Source organism: Hyposmocoma kahamanoa, unplaced genomic scaffold, assembly GCF_003589595.1.
Source record: "Hyposmocoma kahamanoa isolate Upper Pololo Valley unplaced genomic scaffold, ASM358959v1 99441, whole genome shotgun sequence".
Taxonomy (NCBI): Eukaryota; Metazoa; Arthropoda; class Insecta; order Lepidoptera; family Cosmopterigidae; genus Hyposmocoma; species Hyposmocoma kahamanoa.
Genome location: NW_020655907.1, coordinates 1 through 15,500, shown reverse-complemented (window position 1 = coordinate 15,500; position 15,500 = coordinate 1). Strand labels below are relative to the sequence as shown.

The 15,500-nt window shown below is 35.7% G+C and overlaps 1 protein-coding gene across 1 annotated transcript; it reads left to right on the top strand.

Moving 5' to 3' along the window:
- Nucleotides 1-1,744: 1,744 nt before the first annotated feature.
- LOC113239094 (neutral ceramidase-like) lies at nucleotides 1,745-15,022 on the top strand (the record flags this gene model as incomplete). The annotated part of the gene is made up of 4 exons (XM_026475959.1): nucleotides 1,745-1,894; nucleotides 4,919-5,095; nucleotides 5,756-5,883; nucleotides 14,818-15,022. Coding segments are annotated over 4 exons (660 nt in total), but the record flags the coding sequence as incomplete, so codon positions are not given.
- Nucleotides 15,023-15,500: the final 478 nt, after the last annotated feature.

The following is a 15,500-nucleotide window of genomic DNA, read 5'->3' as shown; positions in this document are numbered from 1 at the left end:
TCAACTACTTCACCCACAGTTTTCATTTGAACTTTGAGCGAAGATGTGGTCCCCAGAATTAGTAGCTAGACTGCGGCATGTATTTTAATTGATTATATAATTCACGAGCTAAATATTTATCTTCAGACCACTTCATAGCGATGAATTTGCGGTAACTTAACAAATCTTACCGGAGCGCGGAGTGTGACACCCGAAAACGTATTGCTTGCTCGCCTCCACGAAAAATGCGCTCCGTTTTGAGTTCGCGCAAAAACCGCGCTCACCGCGGAGCGTGGAACGTTGCATGGGAACGTAGCCACTAATGGAGCACGAACGTAATAGATACCCACCATTACATTAGATTGTCGTTTGTTATGATGTATTCGACGTAAGGGTAGTTACGATATGTTCAGCAACAAATAGGTATCAGCTATGTTTTTCCGCAAATCCAATTGGGATCACATTAAATTTGTATTCTAAAAATGTATTCTTTTTCTAAACTTATTTAAGTATTACCAGGTAGTCTAAATTTGCGACGCATTCTGTAGATGGCACAAGGTGGCTTTCCACGGCTGTGATTTCCACGGTTTCGCTCGGGTGTGTGTCGCGATTTCTAGTCTGGTTTGACCTGTCATGCTCTCGCTCTATTCCTTTAAAGTTACCGACACCTAGCGGATCCTACGGGCCATTATTGGCGAGGAGCGCCAGCACGGGTGGCACGGCTATGTATATGGCTTCTACGGCGGCGCCGGCGCAATGGCGTGAGCTAGAGTGGCGCGGCCTGTGATCTCACAGGCCGTGGGAAGCCTCCTTTAGATGGTTCCGGACGCAATGCAAAATACTTTATTTTTATTGTTTACAATTATATTACGCACCTTCAAATAAACAAAGCAGATCTGATGAGCGACTGTAAGCGATCTTGCGAGTTTGATACACGAAATCGTCAAGTTCAAGCATCCTAGTTACTTGTACAATAAGTTGCATTGGGCTGCATACACATACAATTCGAGGCGGATAAATAGTTTTATACTTGTCACACCCTTTCATAAAACTAGAGCTTTTGAGGGAAGTTTCCGCTACCAGGCTAGTAAATGCTGGAATAATCTTCCACCCCTACTCAAACATCCATTGTCCAAGAAAATTTTTAAAAGACATCTTAAAGTTATATTGTTGGACACCCAAAACAGCCCTGGTAGTGGAAGGTACTCACTTGCGCTGTACTTTTAAGTTATGCTTCTTTTGCACTAGACACACAATATCACACCTAATACTGTGAAAATTCTCAATAAAGGTTAGCTATCTTTGTAATTTTTTACTGCACTTATTTATTCTAATATATATTATAATATATGTTAGTAGTGACATAATTCATTTAATCTCATTTATTTACTTGTGTAGAATTTAATTTTGGGACCCGGTCGACGCATGAATGCGTAAGGATACGACGGAAGAACAGCGCCAGTCTCCTGACTGGCATTAAGCTGAGTCGTGGCCTTTTCATCATTTCATACAACACATTGTATATATAAGCTTATTATTTAATTTTAGGTTTTCACATTTTCCTCCTGTATTTTATTTTGCTTGTTTTTGTAATTGTGTTTCTATTTTTGGTTATTGTGTTGTATGTACCGATGAATAAATGTTTTTCTATTCTATTCTATTCTAAGTTGGAGTTCACTAGAAGTTGTACTATGACAATTTCTACATAAACTAATACTAAAAACTATGACGTACAAATTCTTAAATATGAATTTTGAAATTCCAGATGGGCTACGCGAAACTGGAGCAAACCGGACACGGCATCCATTTGCGACAATTTGCGAGAGCTTTTGTTATAGAAGACGAAGAGAACAACCGCAGGATAGTGTTCGTTTCTGTGGATGCTGGCATGATGGGGCATGGTGTTAGGAAAGAGGTGAGGGACATAAACCCATACACATATTATGTGATTAACAAACAACTTCTAATAAGAAATGAAACTTTTTTCCGGATCTAACTCACGCATAGTTTCGGGCCCTTTACAGTCAACCGTGACCAGGGGGCATGTAAAGGGCCCGAAACGTTAGTTTGTTTTGAAAAACAAATATACGCGAGTTTAATCCGGAAAAATAGTTTCATTTCCTATGTGTAACAATTGCGAAAATCTCAGAACTCGATCAGTTCTAATAAGCAAGGATTTTAAACAGCTGCTCTTCAATTTACCGTTAGCGAGAGCTAATAAAAACACAAATAAACGTAACTCAAAGCTTTAAAGAAATTAAAGCCATAGGTACTGACCATGACATGAATTTGAGAACACCGTTCCTCACTGGATCTATCTGCATAACTTAAATAAAATACAGTTTGTATACATCAGCATCGATTTGTGCCTCTACAATACTGTTATAATATTATATTCGTCCGGAAAAGTACTGCCACCTTACCTATTTCTGCCGCCAAGCAGTAATGCGAGCATTTACTGCGTTCTGGTTTGGAAGGGTAAGGATGCCGGTGACTCAGGGTGACGAGCGTGGTAGCAGTGCCCCTCAAATCTTTGCAATTTACAGCTCTGAGTGGCACTGCAACTTCCGTGGACCGGCAGGCGTGTCGCTTACCACCAGGTAAACGACTTGTTCGTACCGTCATTAGATATCATAAAAAATATATATTATAAGTATAAGCATGTAATGTTAAAACGAAACAATAGACCTGCAATGTAGAGTTTAAGGCTTTCGTTGTTACTCACTAAATAATTATCACTAATTACAGGTTCTTACCGCGATATGATTTAATTTTATTTTCCCGATATTTCTGAACGGTTACACGCTCCATGGTCACGGGTTGACTGGCCAGCGGCAGATGACAGCTTTAAGAACAGTCATGCAGCGACAGAGGCTATCTGTCTACCCTCTTTCCCTGTCAACGACAAGCAATTGCTTGTGGCGTTACTATTGTCATTCACGTTCCGAAATATCGGGAAAATAAAAAGAAATCATATCGTGGTAAGAACCTGTAATTAGTGATAATCATTTAATAGACCTGTAACTTACATTAATTGTAATCCGGTGTATAACAACCTTAAAACCCATAAAAACATATATCTTTTCAGAAAAATAGCTTTTGGCCCGTTAATTTACTTAAGTCTTTTTCTTTTTGTTTTCGAACAACCCCACCTGTATCTTTTAGAGTTGCCATTATGCGTTATTTTATTGATTGTACCCAAATCGAATCGACAATCAATTTCTTTAGATCTGATAGTTATTGCTTGTACCAATAAGCATTAGAAATCAAATAACTAATTATACAGCATGCAACAACATAAACAACAACGCACACATTCATAGCCCCGCACTAAGGAAACCCTGTATTACGGGTGCCATGGACACACACATAGACAATCACAAATTACACCCAAACGTACGAGAAAAATAAATGTAGGCCATACAAATTTTTCTCCCGACCCGTACCCGTTCGTAAACGTTCGGTCACGGAGGCAGTAAAAATATATACTTACTGCAACAAAACTCTATTGATAACAAAATAACCGTAAGTTCATTTCGCCTGCAGGTATATTGTTTTATTGCAAAATGTTTTTAGTGCGTTCAGGCCCAAGATTTAGGCTATAGTTCGCCAAATATATTGTGAATCTAAAGCGAAACACGGTTTCATGAATGCTGTTGGGGCTCCCCAGCATGCTGCGTTTTACTAACATAGTTTTTTACGCATTAGTGCATATAACAGTCACAGTGTGCGTCCGTAAACATATTAGACGTCCTGTAGTATCGTCACAGCCCCAAGAGCACCCTGAATATACACGCGTACCTCGTTGAAAGCCTTTTGGTTATACCTAGACCACAGGCCGCTACAGTAAAACGATTCACAGTATGATTTAAATAAAGATACCTAATTTTACTGCAAAATATTTTTTTTATAATATCAAGTGACGGGACGAACAAGTCGTGCGCCTGGTGGTAAGCGACACGCCTATCCACAACAGTTACAGTGCCATTCAGAGCTTTAAATCGCAAAGATCTTATGGGTACTGTCACTGCGCCTGACACCCTGAGACATAAGTTGACAAGTCCCAAGTGCCTGTATTTCACCAGCATCCTTACTCTTCCAAACCGGAATGCAGCAACGCTCACATTATTGCTTGGCGGCAGAAATAGGTAAGGTGGCAGTACTATCCTGGATGAACTCTTTCACAAGGACCTCTACTGCTACTGAATGTAGTGTATTATAATTATTAATACAAATATCGAACACTCAGAAAAAAACACTCAGAAAAAATTCCTTCGATCCGGTCGGATCGGAAAACGGAAGGAATTTTTTCTGAGTGTTTTTTCTTAGTGTTCGATCTTTGTATTAATAATTATAACAAACTAGTGGAGTAATTTCACAAAAAATAATTGAATATCAATTCAATAAAAATTTAATTAATGTAGTGTATTAATTCAAAAAGTTTTTTTTTTTCAGAATCAATAAAAAACGAATTATTCACTTCCCGTGGCAGATTATGAAAATTGATGTAAATTCATGAGTTCTGTTCCAAATACGTGTTAGGTTTACGACTCGAGCTCTTTTTAGACTCGAGTCCGTGTTTTGATGACTAGCGCTCGACTTGACTCGGACTCGTGAGTGTTAGGCCACCGAGCCATGCAAAACTGAGTCGATTTTATAAACGTAGACTCCCGGACTTGAGATTTACAACACAGTTCAGGAAGCGATTTAGGTCCTCGAATTAATTTGTTTCATTAAGAATATTTTTTCATCGAAATAAGAAATAAAAAAAGAATAAGAATGGAACGCTGTTGGGCGCCCGCTATTGCGGATAACATCTTTGACGAGAAAGGACGTGGTTTTGTCTTCGTTAGTAGAGTCTCATTTCTATATCTACTAAGTATATCTCATACTATGCAGAGCTACAACTAAGCAATTAATCGTTTTCCAAACACTCCAGGTAATACGCATCTTACACAAGCGTTTCGGCTCGCTCTACAACGAGGACAACGTGATAATCAGTGGCACGCACTCTCATTCCACTCCCGGCGGATTCCTCATGCACTTCCTCTTCGATCTTCCAATCCTCGGCTTCGTCAGGGAGACTTACAATGCCTACGTTGGTGGGATTGTTAGGGTGAGTAAAAGTTATTACTAATAATAATGTGCCAGACATCTACCAATTACGTAGTCTCGAACTAAGGCTGGATTCAGAGCGGAACAGGTTTATTTGGTTACCGTCCGCGCGGAGCACCGGAGCAGAGTAACACGTGTGGCGTTCGGACTTCGTTTTACACTGACGCGGATTGCTCCGTACCGAACACGCTCCGCGTGAACTCCGCACAAACCACCCGTGCGTTCATTGTAAGCGACTGTCTTGCGTGAATGTCTGCACTAGTTTAAATACTCGATTCAGAGCACTGCGGATTCTACGCATGCAGGTGGCCCGCAGGCGGACAGTCCGTACGGAACGTAACCACCGAAACCAGTCTAAGGAATTCCTTTTATTAGTACGAGATCAAAAAACGCCATATACGATCATAACGGTTAGAACCCTATATCTGTGGGTAGAACACACTGATTGGAAATTTTCAAAATTTGTGGTAAGTGGTACGGGGAACACCCAGACCAGAAGCAATTTAGTTAATTTCGTTTCCCAAATTGATCCTGCCAAGAATCGTACGCGGGACCTTTGAAACTAGCGCCCACAGTTCTAATCGCTCTGGGACAGCAAGATCGTCAACTTTACGCAACAAGTTTACGAGTTCTTATTGAAATGTTTGTTTCTATTTTCTAGAGTATAGTACTGGCCCACAATGGCCTGGTGCCTGCTAAAATACTGTATGGCGAAACAGAGATACTAGATGCCAATATCAACAGATCACCAACCTCGTATCTTCGGAATCCACCTGAAGAAAGAGCTAGGTGAGTCATATAAAAGCTGCAATGCGATACTCCAAAGGCCTTAGCATAAGATTGTTTATCACTTTAACAATTTGAACTAAGGGCGCGTTCCCACTATGTCGTGACGACAGACTGTCGTGCAGTTTACAGTGTCGTGACTTGTATATTTAAATGAAGTTGTTCACATATAGCACGACACGATTAACTGTCGTTCACGATTTTTTATCGTTACAACGACAAACTATCGTCACAGTGGGAACAGATAGAACGACAGTCGTCTGACGATAAAAAAACATCACGTTAAAAACGTGACGACAGATTGTCGCAGCTCCTATTGTCGTCGCGTTTTATTTATCGCTGTCCGCACGTATTCTGCTCCCTGCCCTCTCCTCTCATACCTCGCGCCCTCTGCTCGCTTTGCAGTAGCGTTAAGTCGTAGCCAGTGATAGGCAAGGAGGCTGTCGTGAAACGATAAATTGTCGTCACGATCACTGTTCCCACTAGGGAACAGCTAGTCACGACAGTCGTTCAACGATAAAAAATCGTCCACGATAGATAGTCGTGATATGGGAACAGGCTAGACACGACAGTCGTCCAACGATAATAAAACGTGACGAGATAGTGGGACAGTCGTTCAACGATAAAAAATCGTCCACGATAGATAGTCGTGATATGGGAACAGGCTAGACACGACAGTCGTCCAACGATAATAAAACGTGACGAGATAGTGGGAACGCACCCTAACACTTCGACCCCTCCTACGTAAAGTATCGTATGACGAAATTGCCAAATTTACAGGGGAGCGGTTTATTTTTATTTATTTATTTATTTTCAGGTTACAAAAGACCCATAAAAATACCTTATTGACTAACATACATAACAATATGATAAAAACAATTTATTTATTTACACGTAAGGACCGCGACATGTGACGCAACGTGGGTGTCCGATAGCCGTCCTCGGAAACGCCGGAACATGATACCCTTCGGCCAAAAGTCCTCCTTTATGAGTTTTAAAGTTCTCCGTTTTATTCGTCAAAGCTCGTTACTCAAATAGAGTGATCATCTAATAGATCATCTAACCGACATCTAGGATTTTATAATATTCTATGTGAGTAACGAGCTTTGCAGAATAAAACTGAGAAATGCTAAATTCACGTGTTGTGCTTATTTCTGTGAATATAGAACTTTAAAAGGCTCCTCTGTAAACTTGGCAATTTCGACATACGATACTTTACGTAGGAGGGGTCACTTAAATTTTAGGTTCAAAAGTTTTAAATTGTGAATTGTAATATGGCGAACGCGTAAAAATGTAATTACACAGCTTTTATTGCAACACCACAATAAAAAAAAATCAATTGAAGTTCAAAAAACCCTAATACAAATTTGTACTCTAATAAGTCATTATAGTCACCAACCTTTAGCTCATCGTAACCACGGAAGAAAAAAAAAACAATGGAAGAGTTTTGAGTCTAGACTATTATCAGAACTTCTGACACCAAAACTCACACTTACTTATATAATGTTAAAAGGTGTGTAAAATTGATAATGATTGGTCGTAGTTTCTGAATTAAAAAGATATAACACATTCTGGATTGTTCATATAATTTAAACTTTACCCAGTTGGCATATCCATCGAGTTAGTTTTAAAAATAACGAAACAATAATTTTAAATAATATTTGATCCTGAAGGATATAATTGATCTATTGTAAATGTGCACTTTTTTAAATATACGATATTTTTTTTATGTCTGATATTTATATTTGAGTTGAAAAACTGAGAGGGTAGCACTGAGTGAGTTTTATATCGTCTCCGCAACAATTGTGCTTTAAAAATACTGTGATTGATCCAAAGTTAATGAATACGTGATCGTCTTGTGCACCAAAAATCAACTCACTTGTGCAATTAAAGTCAAGAAGAAAAATCTTGAAAAAGAAGTGATATTCTCAAAAACAACATCGCGCAGAAATACTGAAGATTAAGCAAGTTAAGAAATAGGAAAGAAAATCTGAACCCCTTTTCAGAAACATAGTTGTGCAACCTATTGTGAAGATAAAACTGTATGTACTTACACGCTAAATTATATTTGATAATAACATAACCAATAAATTGATTAATCATCTTCAAAACAGGCATCAATCATTATACAAATACCGAGAATAGCGACATCTATTGTGAAATATCATAATTACAACAAGAAGCACGAAGCAACGTAATTATTGATGAGTCTACTCAGTAACCACTTATAGATCTGTAACAGTTACACTGAATATAGGATAGGTGGCGTGGAACTGATTATTATTTAATTACAATAAATATATCTAACACATCATTTAATATCATCATATAATATTATAATTGTATTATCATATAACATCACAATATGGCGCCGATATGTGCGGGGTGCTTAAAGTCTCCAACTGGCCGAGAATTCCTAACATGCTCATTGTGTGGTTCTATATATGATTTGGTTTGCGCAAATGTCTCTAGCGCACGTTTTTATAATACAATGACCGCTGACCATAAGACAAAATGGAAATGTCCATCTTGTGTCTGTAAACAGCCAAAAAAAGGAAATACAAATACTCCAGTTCGCATGCTAGAGCACAAAACAGATTGCCCTAAAGAAGTGCAAAGAGATAATGTAACAATGCGTAGAAAGAATACAACACTTGAAATTTCAAAGCGTGACGAATCCACAAGTTCAGACGACTTAAGTATATTGGGTGATACGATCTGCCAAACAATATCCTCTAAAACAGAACCGCAAACAGAACCTACACTCCAAACCCTAAGCCATCTGATTACTGAGAAACTGAAAGAAAATAACACATCAGTGATAATCCAACTACAGAGTACCATCCAAACAGAAATCAATAGGGCTATTACACAATTTAAGCAACACTGGAAACAAGAAACCGATAATTTAAAACAGCTAAATATCGAAAATAAAACAGAAATAGAGAAGCTTAAAGAAGAAATTGAGATTATAAAAAAAGAAAACGGAATACTGAAAAAAGAAATTGCAGAGATAGGACATAAACAAACACCTTCTGAAACTACTATAAGTAATACGGAAGAAAATACAAAGAAAATAGTAATATATGGAATGGAAGAATTTTATAAGGAACCAGAGTACGATCTACATATGAGAATCATTGATATATTTCATAGTACTTTAAATTTAGACCTAATGGGATATATAGAGGAAACCCGCAGGATAGGAAAATATCAGAATAAAAATAGGCCGCTAATAGTAGAGCTGATAAGCAAGAGAATGGTAAAATACCTATTGGATAACAGCCACCACTTCCAGGGTACGGGAATAGCTATATCTCCACTTTTAGACGAAAAGAAGCGAAATGAAAGAAGACTATTAAGGGAAGAAATGATAAAAGCACGAAAAACCGGCCTCCACGCAACGATACGAGATAATCAACTATACATACAAGGGAAACGAATACAATTGAACAACAATAATACGGATAAAAATATTACTTACACATACTCCGAGCCTAAAAATAGAGCATACAACAAATATAAATACGACGACCATAAAAATGAAATAAATAATACCATAGGAAGTTCCTTTCGCTACTATAGACAACATACAACACTTTAAGATACTTCATCAGAACTTCCAAAGCTTATACAACAAACAACATCTACTGGAAGCTTTCTTAGAACAAAATCAGCAGTTCAGAGCAGTATGCATTTCCGAGTCATGGCTTACACAGGAGAAATTAGATTTAATAAAATGTTGTAATTTTGAAGTGGCGGCATCATTCTGTAGAAAACATAGAGGGGGCGGTGGGGTTTGCATACTCCTACACGAAGAAATAGAAAGTATAGAGTTGAAGGAGATAGCGGACATGTCGGTGGAGTATGTTTTGGAAGCCTGTGCAACCGAATTGAGGAAACATAAAATTTTGCTTGTCAATATGTATTGGAACAAAAGAGACGAAGAACTATTTTTCAAACAATTAGAGAAAATGTTACTATACATAACAAAAAAATATTCCAAAAATAACATAATTATAGGAGGCGATTTCAATATTGATTTGTTTACAAATAGTCCAAATAGAAATTGCCTATTAAGCCTTATGTCCGAGAGAGGTTTTATCCAGCGTATAAAAAACCCAACGCGTATTACTAAATCAACATCAACTTGCATAGATTTGATTTTCACTAACTTTAATGATTATAATCTAACTGTTTCTGTGGAAGAATTAGGATTCTCTGATCATGCTGGTACGGTAGTGCACCTGCAATTAAAACAATGTTTAATGACGCCTGTGCGATATATATATAAACGATTATATAATAATAAAAATATTGATTCCTTTAAATCAAGTCTTTCCAAAATAGACTGGAGCAAAACGTTGTCCCAAACTAAAAATGTAAATGAAAATTACCACGTCTTTCAGAGAATACTAATAAATACACTTAATGTAAATGTGCCCAAACTTAGACTAAAACTACAAACAAAGCTAAAAAACAAATGGTTAACGGTAGGTATTAAGACATGTTGCCGTAATAAAAGATTATTAAAAATAATTACACAAAAATTTAAAAACACTGTGCTTTCGGCCTACTATAAAAAGTATGAAAAAATTTTAAAAAAGATTGTGATATTTGCAAAAAAATTAAATAACAAAAAAAGAATAAAAAATTCAACAAACACAATAAAAACCATGTGGAAAATTATCAATGAAAATACAAATAAAAAGAAACCAATTGAAAAAATGCCCATAAAATTAAATATAAATAACACAGAAATTTCAGACCCAAAACAAGTATCTAACGCGTTCAATAATTTTTTTGCGTCAATTGGTGAGGAGCGCAACCCTCAGTGTATTAAACGTGCGCCTGTGTTGCCCTCTTGCGTAAATTCGATGTTTCTTTGCCCTGTTGATCAAAACGAAGTTCACAAAAACATAAAAATACTGAAAAACAAAAATAGTTACGGTATAGATGAGCTTCCACCATCACTAATAAAAGTGTGCGCGGATGAGTTAGCTCTACCGTACACGCTACTCATAAACCAATCTTTTGATGAAGGCGTTTTTCCGGATCTATTAAAAAAGACTATAATAAAGCCAATTCACAAAAAGGAAGATAAAACAAATCCAAACAATTACCGACCAATAGCGCTTTTACCAACATCGTCAAAGCTCTTCGAAAAAGCAATGTGTGATCGAATATACAAATACTGTGAGAAATACAACATCTTTGATAACGGTCAGTACGGCTTCAGGAAAAAACGCTCAACAGTTCTAGCAGTCTACAAATATGTCCAGGAAGCGCTTAATTTGATTAATGATAGAAAGTATGCAGTTGGCCTACTATTAGACATGTCAAAGGCCTACGATAGGGTCCAACACGACATATTACTGGGTAAATTACAAGAAATAGGAATACGCGGTTTAACCTATAACTGGATTGCATCGTATCTTAAGGATAGGGAACAATTTGTTGAAATTGAAGTCGAAGGATATAAAAATACAACAAAAGAGATAGTAAACTTTCGCTCTGACAGCAAAATAATAAATGCATCTATTCCACAAGGGAGTGTGATTGGATGCCTTATGTTTCTGTTATACATCAACGACTTACCCAAGATTATAGAAGATCATTGTGTTGTGTTTGCTGACGACATATCGGTACTTATATCTTGTAATAGTAACACTAATGTAGATGATAAAGTAAACTCAGTACTTAAGAAAATAACATGTTGGATGAATTACCACAATCTTAAACTAAATTTAAAAAAAACAAAAATTATGCAATTCCGTCCCCATCAAAAACAGCCTTTAAAAATTGATATAACTCACAAAAATACTAAATTAGAAGTTGTAAACGACTATTCACTGCTTGGCCTAAAAATAGATAGTCATTTGAATTGGAAGCATCATATCAAAGTTTGCCTATGCTCTCCGTGAGATTAAAAAGTCCACGGATGAGCAAACTACAATGGCGACTTATTACGCGTACGCATACTCTTGGTTATCTTATGGCGTTGTACTGTGGGGAAATAGTGTTGATGTCCCAGCTTTGTTAACCCTGCAAAAGAAACTAATTAGAATAATAGTAAATATCCAACCAACAGACAGTTGTAAACCTTTCTTTCAAAACCTCAAAACTTTAACATTACCTAGCCTATACATATTTGAAATATGTAAATTCGTAAAAAAAACACCCAGAATACTTCATAAAACGTAAAGATGTACCAAGTGGATTCGCATTACGACATAATAATAGATTAATGTTGCCTACTTCCCGACTTACTTTACACTCAACGAGCCCCTTAGTAATGTGCGTAAAAATATTTAATAAACTACCAAATCCCTTCAAGGACGAAACCAATGAAAAATCTTTATTAAAAAACTAAAAGACCTATTATTAATAAAAGCTTATTACTCCTTGCAAGAATATTTCAACGACACATTTCCGACCTAAAACTACTAAAAGTACAGATAACACAAATATATAAATAAATTAATTAATTAAATAAAGTGATCTTGATATAAATTATAAATTAATAGAAACAAAATAAATACTGCTCAATTGATAAAAACACATTTCACATATTTTCTAAAAAAATAAATAATAAATAATATAAAGACAATATTATATTTTCCAATTTCATCATTCGTAATATTTTTTGTTTGAACATTATGTAAACATAAGACAAAACATAAATCTATTGCAAAAAAGACTACTGTAAAAGTAAAACCTCCTCTCTCATTAATTATATCTTTAATTATAATTTATAATTTGCAGTGCCCTATACAGGGTCCATAATGCGATGTTAACTTAGATATAAGCCTCTTACTATCCCATCTACGTAACATTATGGTAAATGCAATAAAGAATTGAATTGAATTGAATTGAATTGAATATATTAACTGTTCCGTCTACATTAGCTGATCTACGGATAAATTATAAATGAACTGCGTTCAAGGTATCATCATTATGTTTAAGATTAACAACATACTAAATTAGTATTTGATAGGCAAAAATAATATTTGATCCTCTTTTCCATATAGGTCAACTCTTGGTTGCACCCCCCATTTAGTATGCTAGGTTAGTATATGATAAAGCAAAATTAGAAGCTAATTTACTTGCGTTTCTGACAATGAATTCAGGTTTTTTAACGCTAATTTGTTTTAATTTTGAGGCCCATCACATGAAACTATCAAAGCTAATTTATACAAATCAATCATTAGCTCCGAACACATTAAAATATGCATTGATTTAATTTATTTTATGTGTCAAAAAAAGGATCAATTATAAAAGAAAACTGTAACCGTTCGACTTTATTGTCTGCTGCTTTTGCAAATTACAATTATCATTTTAATAACACGCTGTAAACAATAAATACAATTTCTAAGTAAAATTTAATTCAGCTAATGTCACAGACGAGATTAGGTTTTGGTTTTTAATAAACTCATGTTTAGCTATTGCATAATTATCTCAGTGATTTTTAAACAAAATAAACATATCGTACAGCATGGAAGCAAAAGTGAAAAAAATTATTCGCACTCCCCGTTCGTACAGCCTGTTCTCTTTGTATCAAAGCAAGCTTTGTTATGTGAAAATATCAGTACGTTTTCAAATAACAAAGCTCTTGCGTTGGTAAGGTAACTTTTTACTTAAAGATGTGTTTTGGTTTATAACGTTGAATAACTTCATCATGAGAGAGATTGCCAGTAGATCACTTAAAAATACGGAGCATTTGAAAGCTGACATCATCGCCTCTACTTGTAGATAAATGAATGAATTATATTTGAACTAATAAATGCATAATTGTAACTTTTTATAAAAAAAAACCGACCTAAAAAGTTCCTGAAATTACATATATTTGCCAAGTTCTTTTGAAATCGGTTACCGGATTGTGCGCGAAACCGGATTCATCCCCTAGTTTGTCACCCTTACAGGTGGAATATTTCCTTCCAACTTAAATGGGACCAACACTGAGGTACCCTTCAACAAAAAAAGGATATGCAAGAAGACGTCGGTTCGAATCCGAACGGATCGAAGGAATTTTTTCTGAGTGTTCGATCTTTGTATTAATAATTATAACAAACTAGTGGAGTAATTTCACAAAAAATAATTGAATATCAATTCAATAAAAATTTAATTAAAAAAAGGATCATCAAAATCTGTTTACAAATTCCGGAGTTATCGCGTAACATCGAATTGAGAACCTCTTCCTTTTTTTTGAAGTCATTTAATAAAGATACGAGGAGGTTTGATAAATACGTAACTATAAGGTCAAATAAAAACTTTTTTCGGAATTTATTTTTATTTCTTAATTTAAAACTCCTCACTAAGCTATTGACGGTTACATTTTGAAAATTAGAGCGAAAAAAAAAACTAGAAATGAAAAAGTTTGGTGAGGTCAACGATATCTATGTACGGTCAACAGCACAAGAAGCTATACAATTTTGACATAGTTTAAAAATGAGTGAAGACTGCATTTTTGTGAAGTTTTTTAAACCATTTTACACAATTTTCTTTTCACACAACACATGCAGTGAACAACATTGGGTGCAACTACACATGTAGAATTAAGTCATTTGGTATTGTACTAACCATAGCACTTAAGAAAAATTTACTGCATTACTAACATTATTATTGATCATGGTCTGAAATAAATAATTATATTTTAAAAAACAGATCAAACTAAAAAGAATAAGGAAAAGAAGAACTTAGATAAACTTATTATGTTTAGGGTACAATTGTGTGGCGAGCCAATTAGGCCGGGCCAATTACGTTTGTACGGTACTGATTTTTAACAAGAACCTTCCATGGTTTCACGGTGCTTGACCAAACAGACCACTCACGATGTTGCCCTTCTCTTTTATGCCTTTACTTTCTATGATACCCACAAAAAGATGAGGAATCATTTTATTTAACAATAACATTATACTACTTAACTCATATTTCCAGATACGAGCACGATACAGACAAGACTCTTGCCCAAATTCGGTTTGTATCACTGATCAGCCAGCGCGTCATAGGAGTAATCAACTGGTTTGCAGTCCACCCAACCAGCATGAACAATACTAATAGACTTGTATCATCAGACAATGTTGGGTATGCCAGCATTTTGATGGAAAAGGCTTTGAATGGTAAAACCACCTTGCCTGGGAAGGTGAGTCCAATGTTCTATTTTTAGTTCTCATATATAGAATAGAATAGAATTCATTTATTACAATGCCACTACGCAACAAATCTAAAAATTATTTAAATGAAAACAAAAACCCGACTGTGAAAATAAAAAAAAGCTGGAAAGATAAAAAAATATTCCTCCCCTCACTATTTTGATTATTTTTGTAGCCTATGACACTCCCACAACCAAGACGAACCTAACGACTCCTGTGTCAAAATCCATCAAACCGTTTAGGCTGTACAGCCTGAAAAAGAAATGGACATACATACATATATTACACTTGAAAAACGTAACCCTCCCGCAGTCGGGTAAAAATGTACAGAAAGAAATAAAAAAAATGAAAAAGATAGAAATAAAAGTAAAACAAAAAAAAAAAACAACGAAGCGAACATAATACAGTTTTAAACAGTCGACTTAATTTGAATTAATGTCATGTGTGCTGTAGCGTATGTAAAAGTAT